Source organism: Varanus komodoensis, unplaced genomic scaffold, assembly GCF_004798865.1.
Source record: "Varanus komodoensis strain SLA01 unplaced genomic scaffold, ASM479886v1 scaffold45, whole genome shotgun sequence".
NCBI classification, from domain to species: Eukaryota; Metazoa; Chordata; class Lepidosauria; order Squamata; family Varanidae; genus Varanus; species Varanus komodoensis.
The window spans coordinates 7,153,980-7,179,265 of NW_025336011.1; the positions used below are offsets into that span (position 1 = coordinate 7,153,980).

Genomic DNA, 25,286 nt, shown 5'->3' on the forward strand with positions numbered 1-25,286 from the left:
GATACTTCAGGCAACCCACACTGATGGAAAAGCCATTCACAGTTAATAGAAAATGAACAATATATATCCTGTTCTATCATATTAAAAGACCCATTCAAATATCCATTAGCAATTGAATACACAATAAAAAGCAAACATGCATACAATGTATGAATGATCATTCCTGACAAAGTATCACTAGTGACTTATATAACAAACAATAACCTCTTCAAAAATACAATTTTCTATTATCCATCTTTTTAATTTACATTTCGCATTAATCTCTGTCTGACATTCTGATCGGGTTTCAGCACAATAACGTAACATTTAGGGGCAAAGATGAAACCTAGTATGCTAGCACTGGAGGCCAACATGGAGAAGATCTCCACAGCCACCATGGATTTCCCCTTGGTGCTCAGGTAGACAGGAACAAAGGACACCCAAACACTGCAAAACACTAACATGCTGAAGGTGATAAACTTGGCCTCATTAAAGCTGTTGGGCAGTTTCCTGGCTAAAAATGCCACAATGAAGCTGACAATGGCCAGGAAGCCCATGTAGCCCAGGACACAGTAAAGCATGGCGATTGACCCTTCGTTACATTCTAGTATGATTTCTCCCACCATGGAATGCATGTCAGAATCAGGGAATGGGGGAGAGGTTCCAAGCCATATGGTACACAAGCCTACTTGCATAATGGAGCAGTAACAGACAATGGAGCTAGCCAGTCTTTTCCCCACCCATTTTCTCATTCTGGAGCCTGGTTTGGTGGCCACAAAGGCCAGAACCACAATGGCAGTTTTGGCCAGCACACAAGAAATGGTCACTGTGAAAATGATGGCAAAAGCAATTTGTCGAAGAAGACAAATCATTTTCTCTGGTGGGCTGAGGAAGAAAAAAGAAGAGAGAAAGCAGAGCAGGAGGGAGATGAGTAGAGTGTAGGTTAGATTCTGATTGTTGGCTTTCACAACTGGTGTCTTTTGATGCTTAACAAAGATGGTGAGGACCAAGGCAGTCAGCAGAGAAAAACAAAGAGCAAAAAAAGTCAAGCTCATCCCCAAAGGCTCTTTAAAAGATAGGAAACTTCGTCTCTTTGGAATGCATTGTGATTGGTCCTTATTTGGATATTGGTCTTCTGAGCACCCGACACAGTAATCCATGTCTGAAATAAAAAAGTAGATGCAGCTTCTTGGGTTAAATTTAGCAGAGGTGTTTTCAGAAAGATAGTACATAATATGATATAATGAGAATCCCATCTTGGCATTGCATGTTAGATCATCATCATGAATCTTTCCATCCCCACTGATGCAGAGCAGAGGCACTCCTTCCATTATCACATCTAATTCTATTCAATTTCATCCAGACAGAGCGAGGCAGGTCATAGCCAGGGAGTTTGGAAGAGGAATATCTAACGTCCAAGCCTCAATAAGGCAACTTGGATCATTCGTCTCTCTAGACATTCTTAGGACTGAACTGGGTAGATGTAAGATAAACAAAAACCATAGAACAAACTACTGTTTCTGTTTATAATTTCTAAAAACCAAAGGTACCTTGCTGAAGTGCCATAACGGGGTTTGGAAGACAGACCCCCAGTTGTAAACCACTCTACTGTTTCTGCTGGGTTCAGACATGATAATAACCCACACCCAGTAAGGATAATTATGCTAATCAGGTGACTTGCAGGCAGCTTCTGTGATTACACAGATTCCAATCTAATAGTTATGATATCAAAGAAGAAAGGTTCTTGGCTGCAGATTTGGTGATATAGTCAATAATTCTTAAATTTAGACTTAAAACATTGTTAAAACAAATTAATTTTAGTACCACACATTTCAGAAAATGTTTAAACATGGGTATATGCAATAAATCTGAGGACAAGTGAATACACATTTTAGTCCTATATCCATAATTAATGTTCCAGAATGGTCAAACCTTTCCCTCCCCTTTCTTTATTCATTTAAGTTTCTCAGAGGGCATATGTTGGAAAGTTGCATCATGTGTCTCTTACCCTTCTGGGATGCAATTTTGCCTTGTGGGCATGGAGCACAATCATAGCAGCAGAATTTCTCCCCTTCCCTCTTTTTTCTGCTGGAACCAGGAAGGCATTTTTTGTTACATTCAGAAATGGGTGGAACCTGCCCATTGGAATTCACACAAACATAGTTTAGAGTGCAGAAAATCTTGGACTATTCAGTCATGTATATTCTGATCTGATTGTGGTAATCCTGATGTTGGAGGATAAAGATCACAAAATCAGTACCATCAGCACAAAAGATTATATTTTGAAGACTGGAAAAGATGACCAGTGCCCAGGCTTTTTACAGCTCTGATTCAGGGCCCAGAACCACAGGATGCTAATCTGCATGAAACATGCATATGGCAATTTATAGTCATATACAAATTTAGAAAAAGTTAGTAGGATTCATTGAATTTAGCCGAACACAAAGCCATCCAATTAATTATCTTCCAGATAATCTCAAATGAAAGACATTCTTCGATTTATTTGCATCCTGAGCCAGCTAATCCCAAAGCAGTGGGTCAATGGGCACTCATGCTAATGGGGAATAGATCTGGGGCCAGGATCCTATGCACCCATGCATAGCAAGCCCTGTTAAGCACTGAAATTTGCCAGAATTTCAACTCCAGTTACAAAATATTATAGTTCCTGACTACACAGGTGTCCCCTTTTGTCATCTACCTGACATCCACCCCTACCCCCAGGTAGTACCCTCTCTTCCTTCTCTACTCCAGAGGCATGGACTGAACATCCACTCCCCTGGCCTAGAAAAGCACATATTGCTTTTATTAACATTTAAAGAAAAAACTGCTGATTCCATTCTGCCAAGTAATCTCAAACTCCTACTAAAACACTAAACAAAGCAGAGATTCTCTGTCCTGCTCTTACTTCAGAGATGCATTACTCTTTTTTTCTTGGGGGGTTGGTGGGAAATGTCCTAGGACTACGATTTAGAATACAATCCCATTATATTTTCCTATGGCTCCTGGGCTGCTTTGAGTAGGACCTACCTGGCCAAAGCTTCTGTGCCACACCATTCTGTCCTCATCAATGAAAAATTCCTTGCCTGGGGGAGTCTTCAGATCTACCATTCCAATTTTGATTCTCATGAAGGAATTGTTTGGAAAAACCACCAAACTAATAATATCAAAACCTGCTTCTAATTCCATATTCCCACCAAAATATACAGTCTCCCCTGCACTGTTGTTAAAGGAGATGCTCTTAAGAAAGGAGTAGAGCTGCAATGAAACAGAAACAGAAAAAGAGAATAGGGTTGGCCCGGACTTGCAAAGCAAGCTGAGCAAAGAAAAAGTTCACAAACCCACAGCTGTGCAAGTGACAATCACCCCGATAAGGTACAACCATCCAAAGAGTGGCTGCAGGAAGTGGAAAAGAGGCAGTGCAAGTGAATGCGCCAGGCTCCATTCATGGCAACCAACTTTCTTCCCCACCTGCTGCTGCTGATGATGGCAGAGGCACCACACACAGAACAAGGAAGCTGCTTGAGCAGCCCATGGGACTTGATTCCTGGTAAGTGCTAGGAATGCTCACCAACCTGGACTCAGGGCCACTGCAAAGCAGACTGGAAGCTGAGTCCATGGAATCTGATGGATTCCCCCAAATGAATTTCTTCCACAACCCTTACAGAGAGACAACTATTTCAGACTCCAATGCTTGTTATTACTGGGACTGAGATATTTCATAGCACAAAGCCAGGCTTCAAATAAAGCTATTTTCAGGCTCAAAAATGATCCAAAAAATCCTGATGGCAATCAGTCTTTCTAAATGCTGAGCAGCAGAGATGGAGAAAGGGAAGCTAAGGTGGTGGTGGTGAAAGTAGTGAAAGGAGGAAAGACCCCTAAGGTTTTCTACAACCTTATATATCCAAGTGCTTCTTATAAATATGTTGGATAAGTGCTTGTAAAGTGTTACAAAATGTCAGAAATGGGGAACTATCTTCCATATGCTGGAATATGTGAAAGAAAAGAAGCCTAACTGCTACACACACACAACCCACATTTGGTTCCTTTTCTCCTCTTTTCTAGCCTGCAGGTAACCTCTCTGACCCTCCCTACAGTTTAGAATTCTCAGGTTTGGAACCAGACAACATTTGGGCCCTTTACTAAAGTAATATCTTTTTCATTTTTTCCAGCACCCAGAGAGCTTTGCTGAACAGATTTCAACCATGGTTGAAAAACTTCACTGTGTTTCTGGTCAGAGTTCAAAGCATAGTTTCTCAAAGTCCCATACCAGTTTGCTTTGGATCATGTCCTCTTGAATAGTCCCAACAAACAACGGGATGCAAGGTGCTACAAAGCGAGCTTCATAGACTCACTTTTAGTTTTTATATGGTATTTAAATATAAATGACTATACAGTTACACAGGACTGAGATTCATCAGCAATTGTCCCTTTAATTTCAACATAATTCCTTTCTATTAGCAATAACAGCTGGCTGAGAGCCAACAGAATTGGAACCAAAATAGGGTCAATGAGAAAAAAGAGAGATAGCAGCATGCTTGGGTAAACTTCGATGTATTCATAAATGCACATACTAAAGCAAAGCTACTTAAAAAGAGGCAAAATGACCCCACATCAAGCCCACCAAGGAGTGAGCATGATCTGTGGCCTCCAGGAATCTGGAATATTGATGGTCAATTTGAAACGAAAACTAGAAATCCAGGTGGGATGGAGAGAGTACTAGCCATTTTCCTCCTAAGATGCTTACAACTCATAGTATACTGGAGGAGGACAAGTTTACTAGAACCCTGAACAGGGATATGCCTGCTTAGGATGTGAGGATATACAGCACCATCTTATTGCAGGTCTCACTTGCACAACTGTCAAGGTCTTTTGGAGCCATCAAAGTTATGAGGAATCCATAAATGCAACAGCCCAAGACATTCAATAAAATACAGTACATCTGCCTATCAGTCAGTGACCTGGTTTAGATGATCAAACATGACTTTTGTATTGTTTTCTTGCACCTATCATAACCAAATGACCACTAGAGACTTTTTGAGTTTCATTAGAAGATTCCCCTTTCTGGCTTCTGTTCAGTGCAGCAGCATTTATGATCAATAGCCTTTTTGCTGCTCCATAGTTAGTTCCTGTTCCCTCTGTGTGTGGGTTTGAAGAACAGTAATTATTGGCTCACATTGTCTTAAGTTTTTTATTGTACAAAGAAAGGAAGAGAGAAAATCAGTAATAAATCTCCATCCATTCCTGTAGAGAATCAGAAACTTTGGCTACAATTATGATTTTTGTAAACCACTCTTACAGTTTCTTTTCAATAAATTCAACAAATGTGTCCCTCTGGAACAGGAAACAAGTGCAAAGCAAAAGCTACAAGGAAGAAGCTGTTAAGGGGCAATGTCCTAAGAAAGTTTGGCCTTCCTAACTGAACAAGTCTTTCAGTGCAATTCCAGATTAACTGGTTTATGAGGAAAGAATAAGGATGTTGATATGTGAATCTTGCCTAATTTTATCGAAGTAGCTATGCAGAACAGGTACTGGCCACCAACTGGTAGCATTTATTGCATGGAAGAGAGGAGAAGGGAAAGGAGTTCAGAAGAAGAGTGAAGGAATTGTTAACTAGCAATCTTATAGCATACGGCTGTGCTTGCTGCCCTTTGGTATCTCAAGAAAGGCATCACCTGCCAAGGCTCCAAATCCTGAAGTTTCATTTGCCCACCTTCTGTTCTTCCTCTGGGTTTAGATTTGAATAGGTACATGCTATGTAAAGCATGTGCCACAGCATAGACACCATTGTAGACACTGTAGCTGTGGCCAGTCATGCTCATCTCAAAAGCAGATGAAGGGAGATGGTCTAGCTTCTCCTTTCCAGTGCAGGCTTCACTGGTTTGCATCTCTGCACTGGATTTTGGAAAAAAACAGAAAAATGTCTCTGCCCAGAATTGCTCAAGGAAACCATCTTCATTCACCTGAAAAGGATTTCTGAGCTGAAGAAAGACTTTGAATCCTTGCACCTCTTTTGAATGAGCTGCAAAGGAGATGGAACCATGGAAGACTTGCATATCCCAACTCACTGGTAGGGTCAATGCTGCAAAATCCAGCTGAACAGTCATAATCCATACCTTGCCTACAGATGTAGTGGGCATATTTTCCAGCTCACCTACTGCGAGCAATGCTCGCAAAGCAATCATGTCCTTGTTTTTTCCATAGACGACAACAACATTTGCTTGGCTCTTCACAAGAACTTGATACAGCTGCAACCACCGGGATTGCTCTTCATAATAGTCTTGAAAGTAATTGGTTTTGAAGGGTCTCTCTGAGAAGGCAAAGCAAATACCCTTTTGGGAAAGCAGAGGCTGCAGGGTCTGTATAAATCTCTCACCACTCTCTTCATTTGCAACAAGGACTCCAACCCATGTCCATCCAAAATGAAGAAGTATCTCAAGAATACCAATGTACTGGTACACTTCATTTGAGACTGTCCGGTAGAAGGGGATGGACTGCATCTGATCACTCTCTTCTGGAGCAAAGGATCCATAACTGACCTAAAAGGAAAGGAAGAGGCCATAACAAACAGGCCAACCTTCTCAACTGGGTCTAATTACCTACTGCTAGTAAAGGGAAAGGAAGTCCTTCCAAGCTTACTGACTCAGTTGGAAATAAGTCGACCTCTACCAGCTCAGGAAAATGGGTACAGGGAATTATTGCAAAATTAAAATCCAGACACTACACGATGGGCATTTCTTTTTCTGCTTTCCTGCTACATAACCTCTAGGATGCACTATGGCAAAGCAGTATAGTACAAATGCAATAAATAAATAAATCCCATCCTTTCCGATGAACGGCTCAGGATGGCTTACAGTGATATTATGATTAAGTACTGCATTTTTATACTGCATTCTCTGCTCTAAAAAAACTCCTTGCCAAACATATTCTTCAGAAATAGAAGCAAAACTGCAGGGTCAAAACATCTTCCAAAGAACTTGCAACAAATCAAGAGTAGGGAATGATCAGCACATGATAAATGCCTCATGTAACAAAACCAGCTTCCCCAACTGATTTCAGCCCTTGGGCAGAAACAATGTCCACAACTCTGGCTTGTTCTAATTGCAGATTTGCTGCTCTAAATAGTGACCAAATTTCCATTTCTGCTTCTTCCTCTACTGAAATACCTCAATGCTCACAGGTCAGTTTATTCACAGATCAATCTCTCTCTCTCTCACACACACACACACACAAACACACACACTCAGGGAGAAAGCAAGAGTGAGCACACTTAGGCTGCTACAGTTGTGGTGAGATTCAAGACCAACCTGCTTTGTTATATCATTCTTTCATGCGTTCCTGGAATACATGTAAGCATCTGAACCTTCCTATTTCATTAGGGAGAACAAGATCAACAACAGCAACACAACCTAATATCAGAATTTAGACAAACAGACCATTAAATCCAAAATGAAAGAGACCAGTAATGAAACAACAGATTAAAATAACCTGTTTAAAAAAAAAACCTGCAGAACTTCTGTTTCCAGGTAGCAGCATACAGCTGGTGTTACAGACAGCAAAGCAGGGACCAGATGAGCCTCTCAGCTAGTCAACATCAGCACCCAATAGCCTGTCTGAAGTGTTGGTATTCGTATAATATATATCACTTGATGTTGAAAAGCTGAAGCAATCTGGTTCATTCACAAAAATTAAAATCCTTAAAGAGTAAAATGCATCAACATATAAAAACAGTTTAGGTACCTATAAATTGATTAGACACATCTATGCACACACATATTCACATAATCCCCATTACCTGATTAAAAACTTATCAAAAGCTGCCAAGTGCCTGGCAACAATGGAAACAACCTGGAGCCAAAAGATAACAACATTGGTGCCAGATTGATCTTGCTTGGGTGTTTATTCCATAACAGGGCAAACGTGCCCCCTACCCACAACTGAATTAAATACTAAAAGCTTGCACTCCTTTTTCTAATGTCAAATCTGTCTTTCCATGCTAGCTGCACTTGTTTCTGTGAAGCAGAATGCCTTTCTGAATAAAAAGTAGGAAGGGCACATGAGAGAAGAAGGCCTCAAGTAAGGTACCTCTTACCTGAGGGATTTTGTAGATGCCCAAGATGGCTGCCATGTGGAAGGATGTTTCAAAGTCAAGTCCACCAACAACTGCTACCAATCTTTTTTGGGTGCCACAACTGTAATTGGGTACAAAACCCGAATGTGCAGAAAGAAGCTGCAGAGTAGCCTGATAGGTCAACTTTTCATTGATGTAACTGTCATAGATGTGGAATCCCAAGGTGACATTTGGCAAGATCATTGAATCCTCATTAATCTCCTTGACAGCAAACACCAAGGCCAGAAGATGCTGGTAGTTCCTTGGCACGATCCTACAGTGAGTAGTTACATGCTGTCTCAAAGGTAAGGATGCTATCTTTTAGTTCCCCTTCCTCTGCTAATCTAGCACTGCTCTTGAACACCTGCTGAAGAGAATGACACTTTTTACACCAGCAAAGGCAATGTTAGGGGGTGGCCCACTAAGGTTAGAGCTCAGAAACTTTAATCTGGAACCTCGGGTCTCCAGGATGCCACCTGCCACACCATCTTGCTGTCTATAGGCACATGCTGGAAAAAGTATAGAGCTCTGATGCTCACTGTTGCAACTGGTTCCCCTGCATTAGCTGGCTTTTTGTCCACATGGGTGTACCATCCTGCTGCTACTCCTCACAAATCTTTCTGCCTGAGATCTTTTTCTGAAGTCAAATTCCCTCTTCTGCCCTGTCAATGCATCCTTTTTTGCAAGTAGGGGTATACTTAGGGGACAGAGACATTTAAAGGCACACACAGGGTATGTTCAAGCATATATATAAAATAGTCTATACAAATGTATGCATGTGTTTTGTTCCCTGGACTGAGGCCCAGGTATTTTTGGTACTAAGCACCACCCGTATCCCACCACAATAATGGATATCTCTACAACTGAGTTTTTTGTCAGTTCTATTAGGCACAATAGGTATGGAAAGAAACGAGAGGACTAGCTTCAGGAAGTAAGCTAAAGGATGTTGTGTGAGTGTGAGAAAGCCTGACTTTGATGAGAACATGTGGGGCCCTTAAACCCCCTCTGCAAAAGCGCAGCAGGCTTTTACACCACCATCATGGCTATTTTAGTATCTGGAGTAGAGAAATGTTCCACACTCAATAAACAAAGCACTCCTTTATCTTACTCAAACTGATATTGGGACAGAGCGGTAGTAATGATGCCTAAGGGGGAGGAGGGAGGAGGAAGAAAGGAAATGACTCTTTTTCCATGTTCTTCTCTGTTCAGTTTTCTCTTCACAGTTCAAGCACCAGTTTGAAGCCTGCCTGTTTATTCTTTTTGGTGCTGCCTCTTACCAGTTGCAGGAAGCTGGTTTCTCTCTCCTCACCGCACCAGCCATATGCAAATGTGGATGAGATTTCACAACCTCTGATCTCCTTGGGTTTAACTCTAATTTGAAGCTACAGTACAAGAGCCCCCCTATAAGAAACCAAGAATTCTAGGGAGGTGTTAATGAACAACTGCCTGGAAGACATTTGGAAGTGGGGGGCAGGAGAGAGAGGACTGACCACAACATAACAGCATAGGATGATTGTGTGTCTTGCTTTCTAGAAGAACTATCAGAGAAGTAAAGCCAACTGAAATATACTAGACTTCCTTAGAGAAAACATGCTTCGAAATGGAATACAAGTTGATATCTTCTGATTATTTGAAGAATGAAGTCCTTACAAGAGATTAAACAATTGATGGATGGTGAGATATTCACTGAAATGCTGCTTGTCAAAAATAGCAATGAGGTGAGAAAGTAGTCCACCAAGGATGAGGTTGCCAGACTGGAAATACTCTTGTGGAGCATGAAGGGGATAATTGATTGTGCAAGTTCTGGTATGTGCCTTGCACAATGTCCATGGCAGAAAGGAAAGGATGAACACCGTATGGACCAGCATGCTGGAGTCAAATGTTTCCATTAGGCAGACTCCTGTTATTAACTAGAACAACCTTCAGAAGCTGCCTCACTAGGAAGCCCACTCCAGAGTTTTAAAATCCTGGCTTAAAATTCTTTCAGAGAAAAGCTGAAATCAGACTAGTGGGAATTCTGTACTTAACTATTCCTGGACTCTTTTCTGCCCTGGCAAACTGGCTTTACATAGCTACAGACCTAGAATTTTGCTGGTATTTTCTAGCAATCTTGGGGGCTTTATTAAGAGTAGGTTGTCACTTCCATTAGCTTGATAATTAGAGGGTGTGTGTGTGGGGAGGGGGGGTGAGATAATAACAGCTCTTGGTTACATCAGACAAAGGAATGAAAACATGTTTGTCATGTTTTACTGGAAAGTTTCTCTGTTACTTTGAGAGACAAAAGGTTTGCATGTAGAGATAGGCAATGGGATGGAGGTACAAAGGAAGTGGGGCTGTCTGCTTTTTTAAAAAAGCAGCAAGGCTCCAGGCGACCAGCCACCACCTTGCACCCTCCAGATCTGTCCAATAAAGCCTCTCATCATATTAAGCTAACACATCCCTATTGGCTGGGGATGAAGTGAGGTATAGTACAACACTACATTTGGATGGGGAAAGTTGGATGAGACTCTTCTAAACATTCCTACCTGAATCTCCCTCTTCAGATTAGGCTGCAATCTTTAGATAGAAATACAATCCTATAAATCCAAGCATGTCCCATCCTGTCTGACAATCCATTGGATTGTGCCCTTAATAAACCGTGTATTTACCCAGATTATTTGTGCATATACTATTGCCTACTTTGACTGATAGCAGTTCTCCAAGGACTCAAGCAGAGGTAGTCTTTCATATGGTTAGATGTCAAGTTTTTGTGACAAATGCAGCTTTAAACATGCATAAAACATGTGGGTTCCCTTGAACATTTGGTGGAAAATTTGGCTATGATTGGAGGGAGGGAGAAAACCAACCAATGTCTCTGTCAGAACCAGCATCCAAGTTGGGTTGGTACCAGGATCGAAGGAGAGAATTGCCTGAGGGGAGGAGAGCCAGAGGCCTACCCCCTTTAAGACATTCCTCAGAGAAGTGGCACAGCTTGGGAAGGAACACTATACTTTTTGTGTTGCACCATGGTTAGCACCCTTAAAATTCAGACTGTAAGCCAGAGTGGATACACTGCCCCATTGACACTGGAACCACCAGCCTCTGTCTCAGGTGAAAAACCATGGAGAACAGGTAGCAGTGGTAAGATTCTGGAATGGTGTGTGTCATGTGGCTTGTTGTGTGCCCCTTTGTTGTGTGTCTGTCTATTTAGTCTGATGACCTGAGTTGCAGTGAAGGACACTGCCCCATCACTGTTACTGAAAAATAAGTGCCAGGCTGATTGGTTGTTATATATGGGATGAAGGCAGGTGCACTTTGGCCTTTGCCTCAGATGACAAGATGACTGAAATTATCGCTGGACTGAGGAAACTGGAAAGCAGTGTTGAAAAGCAAGCCAGCGTCAAAGAGAAACTCAAAACTCAGGACTGGAAGAATAGGAATGCAGCAGGCTCATGGAACAATCCAAGAGGATGAACCACAGAATAAGCCAGAAGGCATATTTGATCAGCAAATAATAACCAAAATACAGGGCTATGTCCAAGCTCAGGAAGAACTCAAGATGTTGCTCAAGTAAGGCTCAAATGGATCAGGAAGACTTCTTAGACTTCTCCATGCTCTAGATTATGCAAAGACTAGACTTGGTATACCATGAAATGTGTTTTCCCCAAGCTCCAATTATATCCTGTTGTGGTTCAAATGGCAGAGGCCTTTATCCTTAGCTGTTTATGCAGATAAAAAAGCAATTTCTTTGGCTCATGTACAGACACTCATGTACAGAGATGTCCTCATTCTCACATATATGTACTTCATACTTCAGACATCACCCTTTGGCACATTTACCAGGTCTTTACTGCTAACTCTAATTAGTTCATCTGTGTAACTGCACATGAATAGGCCCACATGAGCCTGCAAACTGGTTTGAAACTGTGAACAATTGTCCTACAGCACTGATTAACATCAACAGTATTGAAGTGTAGGCAATACTGGATCACAGATGACAATCATACAGAATCAACATTTTCTCTCTGGGCAGTTTACAACATTAAGTCACTCGTCCGGATTTCAACCAAGGCTGACCCTGCTGAGCTTCCAAGATTAGGCTGGATCAGGCACTTCAGGCTATTGGAAGCTATTGCAGCATTTTCATGAGGACTGAGTACATACGCTAAAGGAGCAAGAGACACATTCTTCTTGTGAAAGGAAGGCCTTGCAGAACCCTATGCAATAAACTGAAAGTTATGGGACTCTTGCTAAACACTGTATGGAGATTATGAAAGTGAAGATAAAATACTGTTATACTTGTTGCTCAATACAGAAACAATACCGATATGTAAAGCCAAGGAATGATTAAGTGGAAAAGACTGTAATGTCCTACTGGGCCTCTGAAAAAACAGCTCTACTATATTTGCCAAAAGTATTGTGGCTGTGAAACAAGCATTAGCAGCTGGTACACAAGCCAGTAACACTGCATGATAATCAAGTGATTGGATATTTAATGGCTACGTGAAATGCAAACAAACTTGGAGGAGGCAGAAACATCATTATCTACAAAAATATGATACAGAAGTAGTGCTGAGCTGCTGAAGTCTGAGTAAAAAAATAGATACTGGAACATTTATTTTGTAGAGCAGAAAGTGAGACTAATTGAGTTGATTAACATACATGGAAGAGTTTTCTCCCAGCAGCCTCTGAATTTTGAGTTTGCTTTACATACACCACATACTATCCAAACAGGAATATATCCTCCAATATAGGAAAAATCCAGTCTAATTACTCCAGCTCTATACCAACCACTTAAAGGAATGTAAAAGAAAATGCTAGAAGTTGGGATAATAAAAGAATATTATTGTTCATGGGCTTTACTGAGTGTATTGATGAAGAAGGAAGATGAAAGTTACATCTTTGCATTGTTTATAGGAAGGTAAATCTGCCATTCCCCTGGGATTCACATCCCTTGCCCTGAATTGAAGATTTCTTGGGGCACTGAAATCAGCCTGTTGATTTACTATAACAGATCTTGCTAGCATATACTGGCAAATTCCAATGCAGGGTGGATTTGTCAGAATGGGGTGGAGGGGAGGCAGTCCTTTATAATGAAGAGACTTTACAAATTTACAAGAATCACATCTGGTTTGTGTATTGGTTTTTAAATATTTCAATGGTTGATAGATCATAACTTGGACTCTGAGAATTTCAACACTGTTCTTTTATATCTAGAGAAACTAATTGTATATTCACAAACACATATGGAATATTTAAAACAGATACAGCATTTAGAAAGTTTACACAAAAAAGGACTGAAGAAGAAACCAGTATCATTTTCTAAAAAAGAATGTCAATTATTTGAGGCATATAGTGTCTGCATAGGGATTGCACCCAACCTGAAAAAGGATAGGAGTAATTCAAGAGGGATCAAAACCTCTTACTGTGAAGACTATAAGAAAATTGCTGAAGTGTGTAGGTTATTATCAGCATTTCATTAAAGATTGCTTGTTCACTGTACAATCTGCTTTCAAAAAGAAATAAATGTAGTTTGGAAAGGGAAACTTTAAAGTGGAGTATATCATGTCAATACGTTTAATGAACTGAAACATTTTCTTGATCTAGCCCAGTGGTGACGAACCTATGGCACATGTGCCACAGCAGGCACGCAGTGCAGTTTGGGCACTTGGTCTCTAAAAGGTTCACTATCACTGGGTTAGAGTTAGAAAAATGAGGTGTACTGGTATAATTTCGACGGTTGGAATGTGTTTAGAATGGGTTGTGCAGAAACAGCTACTCAAGGAAGGCTTTTTCAAAATCCCTCTTTCAATGGAAGTTTAACCCTATATTAGGGTTAGGGGTGTGCACCAGGATAGGGTTAGGGTTAGAAAAATGAGGTGTTGTGGTATGATTTTGATTGTTGGGATGTGTTTAGAATGGGCAGTAATGTTGAGCTGTGCAGAAACAGCTACTTAAGGAAAGATGTTTCAAAATCGCCCTCTTTTCAATGGAACTTTTGCCCTATATTAGGGTTAGGGGAGTGGTGGTGAACCTACGGCACGTGTGCCACAGTGGGCATGCAGAGCATTCTCTGTCGACATGCGAGCCAAGTTGCCCCAGCATTGTCCCAGTAGCTGAGCGTCGGATAACAGCACACATAGGGGTCATGCGCACACTCGGAAAGGAGTAGTGGGGCCAGGCGATGATGTCACAAGCCATGACTCATTAGCTGTGACTCATCCAAGCTTTTGCATGGCTGGTCAGTGTGCTGCCAAGGATATATATATATATTTGCTTGGACTGGCTGTGAGTTGTTTTTTCTAAACTGAAACCTCAGTTTTCATGTTTTATTGCAGTGTTGGCACTTTGTGATAAATAAGTGGGTTTTGGGTTGCAGTTTGGGCACTCGGTCTCTAAAAGGTTTGCCATCACTGATTTGGCCTGTTGGATAGCATATACATCCTCCAGGGTCTACCGTGAATCAGGACATGGAGGATTAGAAGCTGTCCTTGCACAGAATAAGAAAATAAAGAATGAATGTTTGTTGTCTGATGTTTTTGATTATTGATGACTTTTTAGTTCCTTTTCTGTTAGGTTTAAGAATAAAACTTATTTAAAAAAAGAATGTTTATGTAAGTACAGGTTTGAAATCATATAAAAGAAATAATACAATGCACAATTCTTTCAAAAGGGGGTCCCTTACTGTGCTGCAGGCAGTAACTGAGAAGTTTTGACATTATTTTGCTGCCATGCCATTGGAAGTGTACACTGATAATGCTCCATTAACTACAAACAGGCTAGTTATGAGCTCCAGAGCATCACTTGAAATTCCATTTAAGTACGTTATGATCTAATTCTGACCATGTAGGATTAATGTAAATGCTGGTATATTGTCAAATTTATTGTATGAAGAAATATAAAAATCGAAACACAGATTAACAAACATGAACACACAAAATTTGGCTGTAAATCATGAAATTGCTCCCAACTGAAACTATAGGTGATGATCACAAGGGCTATCAGTGATACTTTAAATTATGAGGGATGTAATGTATAAATTACAAGATGTTACCATGCCACATATAAATTTATCACTACATGCCATATAAAATCCTGGTTATGGAATTTAGGGCTTGGGCTGCACAAGATTCAACATAAACTGTATTTCTATTAAATAATAAATAATTTTCATTCTGACAAAAATGTCCCAAATTTGTCTTAGCTTGTTTTGTGGATGAGTATGAAGAAAGAACACAATTAGTTAGGTCCACTCATATGCCCTGATTTGCAGAAAATACTAACCCGTGATATGAGTTGTTGGATTCTGGGTTGTTGGGATGTATGACTGTGATCATGCTAACAATTTATGATTTGTTAACCATAAACAACCAGAAAGATAATGTGTTATAAAGTTGTGAACTCTGGGTTGTTTTAATAATGCGTTCTTGTTATGTGCAAACTCAGATCTCTAGGTTCTTCATGGGTTCTTTCGTCAGGCTATAGAGATGATAGGCAAGAGCAGATTAAAACACACACACAACTAGCCACTCTACATGCCAGTTACTAAAATGGTCCAAAGTCATTTGTGATACAGACAAGGAGAGGCAGAGGAGGAGAGAAACACACAACCCAGGGATTGAGAAAACAAATCATGGTTTGGTCAACTGTTGGCTGGGTAAACCCGTGGAAAGTTACAAACCATTAGTTTAATAAACCATGGCTTAGAATTCTTTGCCAGTGCTATCAGGCCACTGTACTGAGAGCACATTATACATGTTATGCACTATGAGTAAAATTATAAGCTTGAGAGTACGTTAATATGTTCTTATTATTAACTACTCCTTGATGTTCAAATCAGGCATTGCTATAATAATGTAACATTTTGGAGCAAAGATGGAACCCAGTATCCCAGTGTCAGAAGCCAAATAGAGTAGATCTCCACAGCCACCATGGATTTCTTCTTTGTGCTCAAGTAGGCTGGAACAAATGAAGTGCAAACACTGCAAAACTCTTAAGATGCTGAAAGTTACAGACCTGGTCTCTTTAAAAACATCAGGCAGCTTCCTGGCTAAAAAATACCACAACAAAGCTGGCAATAGCTAGAAAGCCCATGACAGAATAAAACATGGTGACTGATCCTTTGTTATATTCAGGTATGATTTCTCCCATTACAGTGCATATCAGAATCAGGGAAAAGAGAAAAAGTTCCCAGTCACATGGTACAAAAGCCTGTTTGAATAAGGGAACAATAAAACACAATGGAACTTGCCAGGTTTCCTCCCACTCATTCCCTCATTCTAGATCATGGTGTGGCTGCAAGGCCATGAGCACAACAATGCTTTTTTCCCAATGCACAAGAAACAGTCACTTTCTTTGGATGGGTGTGAAAAAACAAGATCAAGAAGCAGAAACAGCAGTGCAAGAGGGAGATGAGGAGAGTATGACATTCTAATGGTTGGTGTGTCCTAACATTCCTGGGAACTGGGAAGATGAAAAAGAGTTGGATGTGTGCATATACCCAGCTCTACCTCTCGTTCTCAACTAATCCAGGTGAGGCGGTGGCTGTACTGAACCGGTGTCTGGCCGAGGTAATGGGCTGGACGAGGGCCAATAAACTGAAGCTCAATCCAGACAAGATGGATGTCCTGTTGGTAGGTGGGTCGGGCTTCAGGATGGGGGACCTGGACCTTCTCCTGAACAGGGTTGCACTCCCTCTTAGGGACAGGGTTCGCAGCCTGGGAGTGCTCCTCGACCCAGAGCTGTCATTAGAAGCTCAAGTAACAGCAGTGGCGAGGAGCGCCTTCCTTCAGCTTCGGCTGATCCATCAGCTGCGTCCCTACCTGGAGAACGACTGCCTGGCGACTGTGACATATGCATTGGTAACTTCCCGATTAGATTTCTGTAACACGCTCTACGTGGGGCTGCCCTTGAAGACAGTCCAGGTACTTCAATTGGTGCAAAATAGAGCTGCCAGGTTGCTGACAGGGACTGGGCGTTGTTCTCATATAACCCCAGTTCTCCGTCAGCTTCACTGGCTCCCCATTGAAGTCCGGGCCCAATTCAAGGTGTAGGTTATCACCTATAAAGCCCTCAACGGCTTGGGACCTGGTTATCTAAAGGAGCGCTTGCGTCCATATATGCCCTCCCGCCCTGAGATCGGCAGAGGAGGCTCTTCTCCAGGAGCCCTCTGTGAAGGATATTAGGAGGGTGAGTACCCGGAGGAGGGCCTTCTCTGCGGTGGCGCCCCACCTGTGGAATGCGCTCCCTAGAGAGGTCCACCTGGCGCCGTCATTATTTGTTTTTTGGCGCCAGGCCAAGACCTTTTTATTTAAACGATATTTTAATTGTTAATCAGCTGTTTTATTTTGTGGTTTTAAATTATGGCTGAGACACTCCATATTTTTAATGTTATTCTATTCTTTATTTTCTTTGTGAGCTGCCCCAAGGCTTCGGCAATGGGTGCGGCATAGAAATGTTATAAATAAATAAAATTAAATAAATAAATAAATAAATATAAAATGAAAGAAGTTATTATCTGACATTCAGTCCTTATAGCTTTCAGGATAACAGGCAAGGGTCTTCCTGAAAGAATGCCTTAAAAACTATTGGTCAAACAATTGGGACTCACCAAGCTAACTTGTTCAACCAGTTTGGCCTCCCTGCTAATTCTACATTTTTGCAGAGCCACTAGGCTGTAAGAAATTTTGAAAGGTCATTTAGACTAGTGGTTTTCAACCTTTTTACAGTTGAGGACCAATGAAAATGGGGAAATTATTTTGAGGACCACTGAGGCAGGAAAAAAAGCATTATATGCATAAAATTGTATTTTGAATATTAGTGCTTAAATATAATACAGAAAGATAATTCTCTAAAATAACCAGAAACCATGCAGTAAAAGAAAAAAAAATGAATTTAAATGTAATTGAATACAACTGAAATTTGTAGAGAGCAATATTTAATTCAAATAAGGCTAGCTTCTCTTCAAGAATACTTGATAATCATGGCTACAGTGTTGTTTCTGAGAAACAAAGTGCTACACTGACATCCATTCTGCTTGTGGTTTTTATCAGTGACAGGGCTTAGAAACTTTTCACACAAATATGTGGTAGAAAATACAATTAAAAATTTTGAAGCAGCGATTTCTCACTAGTCATCATTTTCTTCAATTGAATTTTCTGACTTTTAATTTGGTTATGCAATCTTTCAAAAAACTCAAGGGGCTTGTCAATAAGATTGCTGTGCTTCAAATGCAAATGATGAGCAAGTTTTAAAGGTTTCATTGCATTATTCAACTAAATTTCAGAACATACTATACACAAAGGATGTGGCATGCAACTGCCTGCAAGGTTGGCTGTGGAGTGGTATGCTCTTGCTACAAGACCTGCCCCCACTCCCCACAGTTCCTCTCTGATGCTTGGCTCCACAGGGTGCTGCCCCCTGCTCCTCAAGGGCTTCCTCATCAGGGGATTTTCCATGGGCAGCAAGTCCCTGGTCCACCAACCAGCACCTGAAAACCACTGTTTTAGACCAACTTCTCTACAAATCTCATATAAAAATTGTAAGGAATCCATGCAAGAACTGTGGGGAGCAAGGTGAATTTCCCTGGCTTGCCAACTGTATTCAGTGCTGTAGCCACTTCTTAGATTTGATCTAGGCTGATCACAGGCTGAGTGGTTTGGGAGGAGGAATATGAGAATTTTTATGGCAGGCAATATCAAAATGCTTGCAGAGTCCTCATGCATACATCAAGATTCCCCAAGTCTATTGAGTGTGGGTAGTAAAATTTTGGTTATGAAAGCAATGGGACTCTTCCTCAGGAGGCTGAAAACAGGAGGTATGACATTCAGACTTAGCCATTTGTGTGGAAAGGCTTGCTACATCTCAAATAAAACACTGCCTTGTGCAACCTGGCAACAGCTACCACCAACACAGGGGAAACAGAACTTGCTCCATCAGCTCTGCTGCTATACCACAGAACCAAAGAATAGTAGAATTGAAAGGGGCATTGGGTCCAACACCCTGCTCATTGCAGGACTCCAAATGAAACCATCTCTCTCAGATGGCTGTCCAGTCTTATCTTGAATGCCTTTAGTGTGGGAGAGCCCACATCTTAACTGGGTAATTGGCTCCATTGTCATAATGCTCTAACTGTCAAGAAGTTTTTCCTGATAACTAGCTAGAATCTGTAACTTGAGCCCATTATTCCATGTCCTGCATTCTGGGATGATCAAGAAAAGATGCTGGTCTTTCTCTTTGTGACAACCCTTCAAGTACTTGTACAATGCTATAATATCTCCCTTCAGTCTTCTCTTCTCAAGGCCAAACATGCCCAGTTCTTTCAATCTCTCCTCACATAGCTTTGCTTCCAGTCCCTGGATCATCCTTGTTGCCCCCTTCTGAACCCTTTCAGCTCATCTGCATCTTTCTTAAACTGTGGTGCCCAGAACCGGGCACAGTACTGAAGGTGAAGCCTAACCAGTGCTAAGTAAAAGAGAACTAGTACTTTATATGATCTGGAAGTGATATTTCTATTAATGCAGCATAAAATCACATTTACCCTTTTTAAAATCATACCACATTTTTTACTCATGTTCAGTTTGTTATCTACAACAATTCCAAATTCCTTCTCAATTGCAGTATCATTGAGTCAAGTATTCCCATCTTATAACAATGCATTTTGTTTCTTTTTCCTAGGTGCAGAACTTGGCATTTGTCCCTAATGATTTCAGCCAGCACTCCAACCAATCAAGATCACCTTGAATTTTCTTTCTGCCTTCCAGGCTATTAACTATCCCACCTGGTTTTGTGTCATCTGCAAATTTCTTTGCATTTCCTCATCTAAATCACCCTTGCATCCTTGCACTTCCTCATCCAAATCATTCCTAAACAGGTTGAGGAGCACTGAATCCAGAACTGAACCTTGCGATACCCCACTTGTTATCTCTCCCCAATTTGAGAAAGTGCCATTGATCAGCACTCTTTGAGTCTGATTCTGTAGCCAACTGTGGATCTACCTTGTTGACCAAATTGACCATGTCCTGGTTTGCATAAGCCCAAAATGCACAACAGGGAAAGGTTTTCCTTTTTTAAAAAAAAAAAAAAAATCCTCTTTTACTGCTTTGGGTATCAAGGAACTTCTGGCTCTTGCACTTCTGGCAGCATCAACCATTGTTAAGTGATGCTGTTGTAGTGTGTCTTTGATGTCTCTCCATCTTCCACTGGGCTGCCTCATGCTCTTTGCCTTTCTCCTCTTTTTGTGTATGCCTTGAATGGCATGGACTGCCAATATATTTTCTCCAGAAGAGCAAACCACTTTATTTACTGTCTTTATTCATACTTAAGGATTGGTCCTATTCCAATTCTTTCTCTTAAAATCTCATTTGTTATTTTACCACTTATTATCACTCCAACAGCTTTCCTCAAACATTGCATTTCTGTGGTGACTAACTTTTGCTTGTGTTGTTGTAAGTGTCCATGTTTGACACCAGTAGCATAGGGTGGGGATGAATATGCTTTGTATGTGATGCTCCTTTGTACTGATTTGTGCTGCCTTATGTTGTAGGAGTGGAACTAGCTGCCCCAGTACTTGGTTTGCCTTACTGCATCATATGTTAATCTCTCTGTCCATTTTACTGTCTTCTGTGAATGTTGTTCCTAGATATTTGAATTACACTTCTTTTAAGCTTGTTCCCTCTATTTCTATATTTATGGTATGCTTTTTCCTTCCGAGTGCCATTACCTCAGTTTTCTCTTTACTCATATTGTTTGCCTTGCATTCTTGGTTCATGGACAAAAGATGTTGCTGGCTCTACATGGCTCTTTTTTAAGTCACTATATTAGGAAATCATTAATGTTGGTGTGGGAAAAGTTAAAGCAAAATTGTATAATAAATTACCAAGATGGCTTTCACCTATGGAAGCTTTTGTATATCCAAATGCATTGAACTTTGAAGGGATCATAAAATATGATGACATTCTGGATAATGATGGAGGATTGAAATTGAATCAAGAAACACAAGAACAAGGATCTAATATTTCTTGGTGGCATAAGGTGCAGATACAATCAAGATATGCTAAAGACTATAAAACGTGGGGTTTTTATAAAGAGTTAACAGCATTTGATCAGGTGATGCTTAAATCAGATGAGAAAATGATTAAAAGACTATATAATTTCTTACTCAATAGGAGAATGGAAGATGAACAGGTTAAGGAAACTATGATAATGTGGGCACAAAACTTTGGATATAATATTGAATTAGAAAAATGGCAAAAGCTGTGGGAGAGAAATATCAAAGTAACATTAGCAACTTCGTATAAAGAAAACCTGTATAAAATGTTTTATATATGGTATCTGTCACGAAATAGATTAGCTAAGATGTTTCCAAATATGTCAAATGGGTGTTGGAAACGTAAACATAAATTGGGTGCTTTCTACCATATGTGGTGGACTTGCGATAATGCAAAAAAGTACTGGATTAAAATACGCAAATGGCTTGAGGAAATGTTGCAAAAATCCTTAGCTTTTAAACCTGAAGTCTTCTTATTACGCATTATACCTGCTGATATTAGTAAACAAGAAATGTACTTGATTTTACATGTAATTACTGCGGCAAGGATTGCATTTGCTCAACACTGGAAAAGTGAAGAACCACCCACTGACAAACTGATCCTAAAAAAAGATCTTGGACTGTGCAGAAAAGGATAGATTGACTTTGTCACTGAAGGAGAAAGAAGATGCTGATTTCTATCAAACTTGGGACTCTTTTTATTATTGGCTAGAGAAACGGGACTTCGTATAGATTTAAATCTGTTTCTAAGTAATCATAAATGGAAAAAAAATGTGGGGGCTGACCCAGCAGGTCCGATGTTTCTGATGATTGTTGTTGTTCTTAGTTTTTCTTTGTTTTAGGGTTATAAAATTTTGAATACAACTTATTATAAAAAAATAAAAATAAAAGTGGCATTCCTCCAGGCCTTCCTGTCCTCCACCATCCCCCGGAGTCCACTTAAGCTCACACCAACTGCTTCAGTGACTCCATCTATCCACCTCATCCTCTGCCATTCCCTTCTTCTGCTGTCAACTGTTCCCAGCATTAGGATCGTCTCCACTGAGTCCTTCCTTCTCATTAGGTGGCCAAAGTATTTGAGTTTCATCTTCAATATCTGGCTTTCTAAAGAACAGTCAGGGCTGGATCTCCTTTAAGACTGACTGGTTTGATCTCCTTGCAGTCCAAGGGACTCAGAGGAGTCTTCTCCAGCACCACAATTCAAAGGCCTCAATCCTTCGGCACTCAGCCTTCCTTATGGTCCAACTTTCACAGCCATACATTGCAACTGGGAAAACCAGAACCTTGACTCTATGAACTTTTGTCGGCAGGATGATGTCTCTGCTCTTTAGTATGCTGTCTAGATTTGCCATAGCTTTCCTCCCCAGGAGCAAACGTCTTTCAATTACTTGGCTGCAGTCACCGTTTGCAATGATCTTGGAGCCCAGGAAAATAAAATCTGTCACTACCTCCATTTCTTCCCCATCTATTTGCCAGGAAGTGAAAGGACCGGATGCCATGATCTTAGTTTTCTTAATGTTGAGTTTCAAGCCAACTTTTGCGCTCTCCTCCTTCACCCGCATCAAGAGGCTCTTTAGTTCCTCTTCACTTTCTGCCATGAGAGTGGTATCATCTGCATATCTGAGGTTGTTGATATTTCTCCCAGCAATCTTAATTCCAACTTGTGATTCATCTAGCCCTGACTTTCTCATGATGTGCTCTGCACATAAGTTAAATAGGCAGGGAGACAATATACAGCCTTGCCATACTCCTTTCCCAATTTTGAACTACTCAGTAGTTCCATGTCCAGTTCTTGCTGTTGCTTCTTGACCCACATACAGGTTTCTCAAGAGACAAATAAGTTGGTCTGGGACTCCCATCTCTCCAAGAACTTGCCACAATTGTGATCCACACAATCAAAGGCTTTAGCATAATCAATGAAGCAGAAGTAGACGTTTCTCTGGAACTCCCTAGCTTTCTCCATTATCCAGTGTATGTTGGCAATTTGATCTCTAGTTCCCCTGCCTCTTTGAAACCCTGCCTGTGCTTCTGGTAGTTCTTGGTCCACATACTGGAGCCTAGCTTGTAGGATTTTGAGCATAACTTTGCTAACGTGAAATGAGTGCAATGGTCCAATAGTTTGAACATTCTTTGGCATTGCCCTTATTTGGAATTGGAATGTAAACTGACCTTTTCCAATCCTGTGACCACTGTATTTCCAAATTTGCTGGCATATTGAGTGCAGCACCTTTACTGCACTGTCTTTTAAGATTTTGAATAGCTCAGCAGGAATACCATCTCCTCCACTAGCTTTGTTGTTGCTCAGACTTCCTAAGGCCCATTTGACTTCACATTCCAGGATGTCTGGCTGAGGTCAGTGACCACCCCATCATGGTTATCACAGATGTTAAGCTCTTTCTTGTATAGTTCCTCTGTGTAATCAAGCCACCTCTTCTTAATCTCTTCTGCCTCTGTTAGGTCCCTGCCATTTTGGTCCTTTATCATGCCCGTCTTTGCATGAAACATTCCCTTCATATCTCCAATTTTCCTGAAGAGATCTCTGGTCCTCCCTAGTCTATTGTTTTCTTCTATTTCTTTGAACTGTTCATTGAAGAATGCATTCTTATCTCTTCTAGCTATTCTCTGGAATTTTGTATTCAATCGGGTGTATCTTTCTCTTTTTCCCTTGCCTTTCGCTTCCTTTCTTTCTTCAGCTATTTGTAAAGCTTCCTCAGACAGCCATTTTGCTTTCTTGCATTTCTTTTTCTTTGGGATGGTTTTAATTGCTACCACTTGTACAATGTTGCGAACCTCCGTCCATAGTTCTTCAGGCACTCTGTCTGTCAGATCTAATTCCTTAAATCTATTTGTCACCTCTACTGTATATTCATCAGGGATATGATTTAGGTCAAAACTGAGTGGCCTAGTGCTTTCCCCTACTTTCTTCAATTTAAACCTAAATTTTGCAACAAGAAGCTCATGATCTGAGCCACATTCAGCTCCTGGTCCTGTTTTTACTGACTGTATAGAGCTTCTCCACCTTTGGCTGCAGAGCACATAGTCAATCTGATTTCTGTGTTGACCATGTGGTGATGTCCATGTGTAGAGAGGTCCCCAGAGAGGTCCGCCTGGCGCCGTCGTTATTTGTTTTTTGGCGCCAGGCGAAGACCTTTTTTTTAAGCAGTATTTTAAATGTTAATATTATTGAATTTTATTTGGCCAGGGCGGCTTGTTTCATGGCGGCTTGTTTTACACTGTATGTTTTATATTATATATTTGTATTTTATTGTATATATTTTAAAATGTTATTTTAATTTTTTGTTGTAAGTCGCCCCGAGGCTTCGGCGAATGGGGCGGCATAAAAATGTTTTAATAAATAAATAAATAAATAAATAAATAAATAAATAAATAGAGTCATCTCTTGGGTTATTGGAAAAAAGCGTTTGTTATGATCAGCGTGTTCTCTTGACAAAATTCTGCTAGCCCAGGGGTCAGCAATCTGCGGCTCTAGAGCCGCACACGTGGCTCTTGAATCCCTCTGCTGCAGCTCCGTCACTCAAAACACGTGCCGGCACAGCCACCGATCTGTGACACATGCCGATTTACTGAGATTTTTATGATTTATTGAACTTTTTCCCCCGGTAGGCCAACCATGGATAAATCGAAGAAAAAATTCTAAAAAACCCCCAAACGTTTAATGATACGTGAGTAGATTCATTTGCTTTTACTACTGATGAACATATGGGGTTTGCTGTTTAATGCATGCAGCCCTTTAGCACTGACTTTTACTCTGCAGGAAGCTGTTCTCCTGTACAAAATATATGAAAGGAGTCCTACTAGTTTATAATGTAAGATTAAAAATAACAGTTTTTAGTGACAACAAGAGCTGCAGCTAAATCATACAGAAGATCTACTTCCTCATTTTAAGAAGATTCTTATAAAAATTCCAGTAACATTATTACATTGGGAGAGGGATATTTGTTCAATATTTCACCAGACTATTATTTCTATTTGTTGTATTGCAGAAACTTTACTTACTGTATGAAAGTATCAATTAGTCCTTTTTTTATTCAGGTTGACAGCTGACTGCACCCTTCAGTACATGTGATAAAAGGATGAGGGCACACAGAAGCAGATGGCATTTTTGGTTTGCTGCAGGTGGATAATCTAAGTTCAGCTTTTTATTTCATCCAT

General features: G+C 40.6%; 1 protein-coding gene across 1 annotated transcript in view; it reads right to left on the reverse strand.

The window, feature by feature from the left end:
- Positions 1 to 239: 239 nt before the first annotated feature.
- LOC123030515 (vomeronasal type-2 receptor 26-like) overlaps positions 240 to 25,286 on the reverse strand; it is a 33,018-nt gene continuing 7,971 nt past the window's right edge. Inside the window, exons 3-7 of the mRNA XM_044444528.1 lie at positions 8,069 to 8,360; positions 5,652 to 6,515; positions 3,007 to 3,234; positions 1,988 to 2,114; positions 240 to 1,141 (exon numbers count right to left, since the gene is read on the reverse strand). Of these exons, the coding sequence (XP_044300463.1) occupies positions 240 to 1,141; positions 1,988 to 2,114; positions 3,007 to 3,234; positions 5,652 to 6,515; positions 8,069 to 8,360 (2,413 nt within the window). The remainder of the gene's footprint in view (positions 1,142 to 1,987; positions 2,115 to 3,006; positions 3,235 to 5,651; positions 6,516 to 8,068; positions 8,361 to 25,286) is intronic.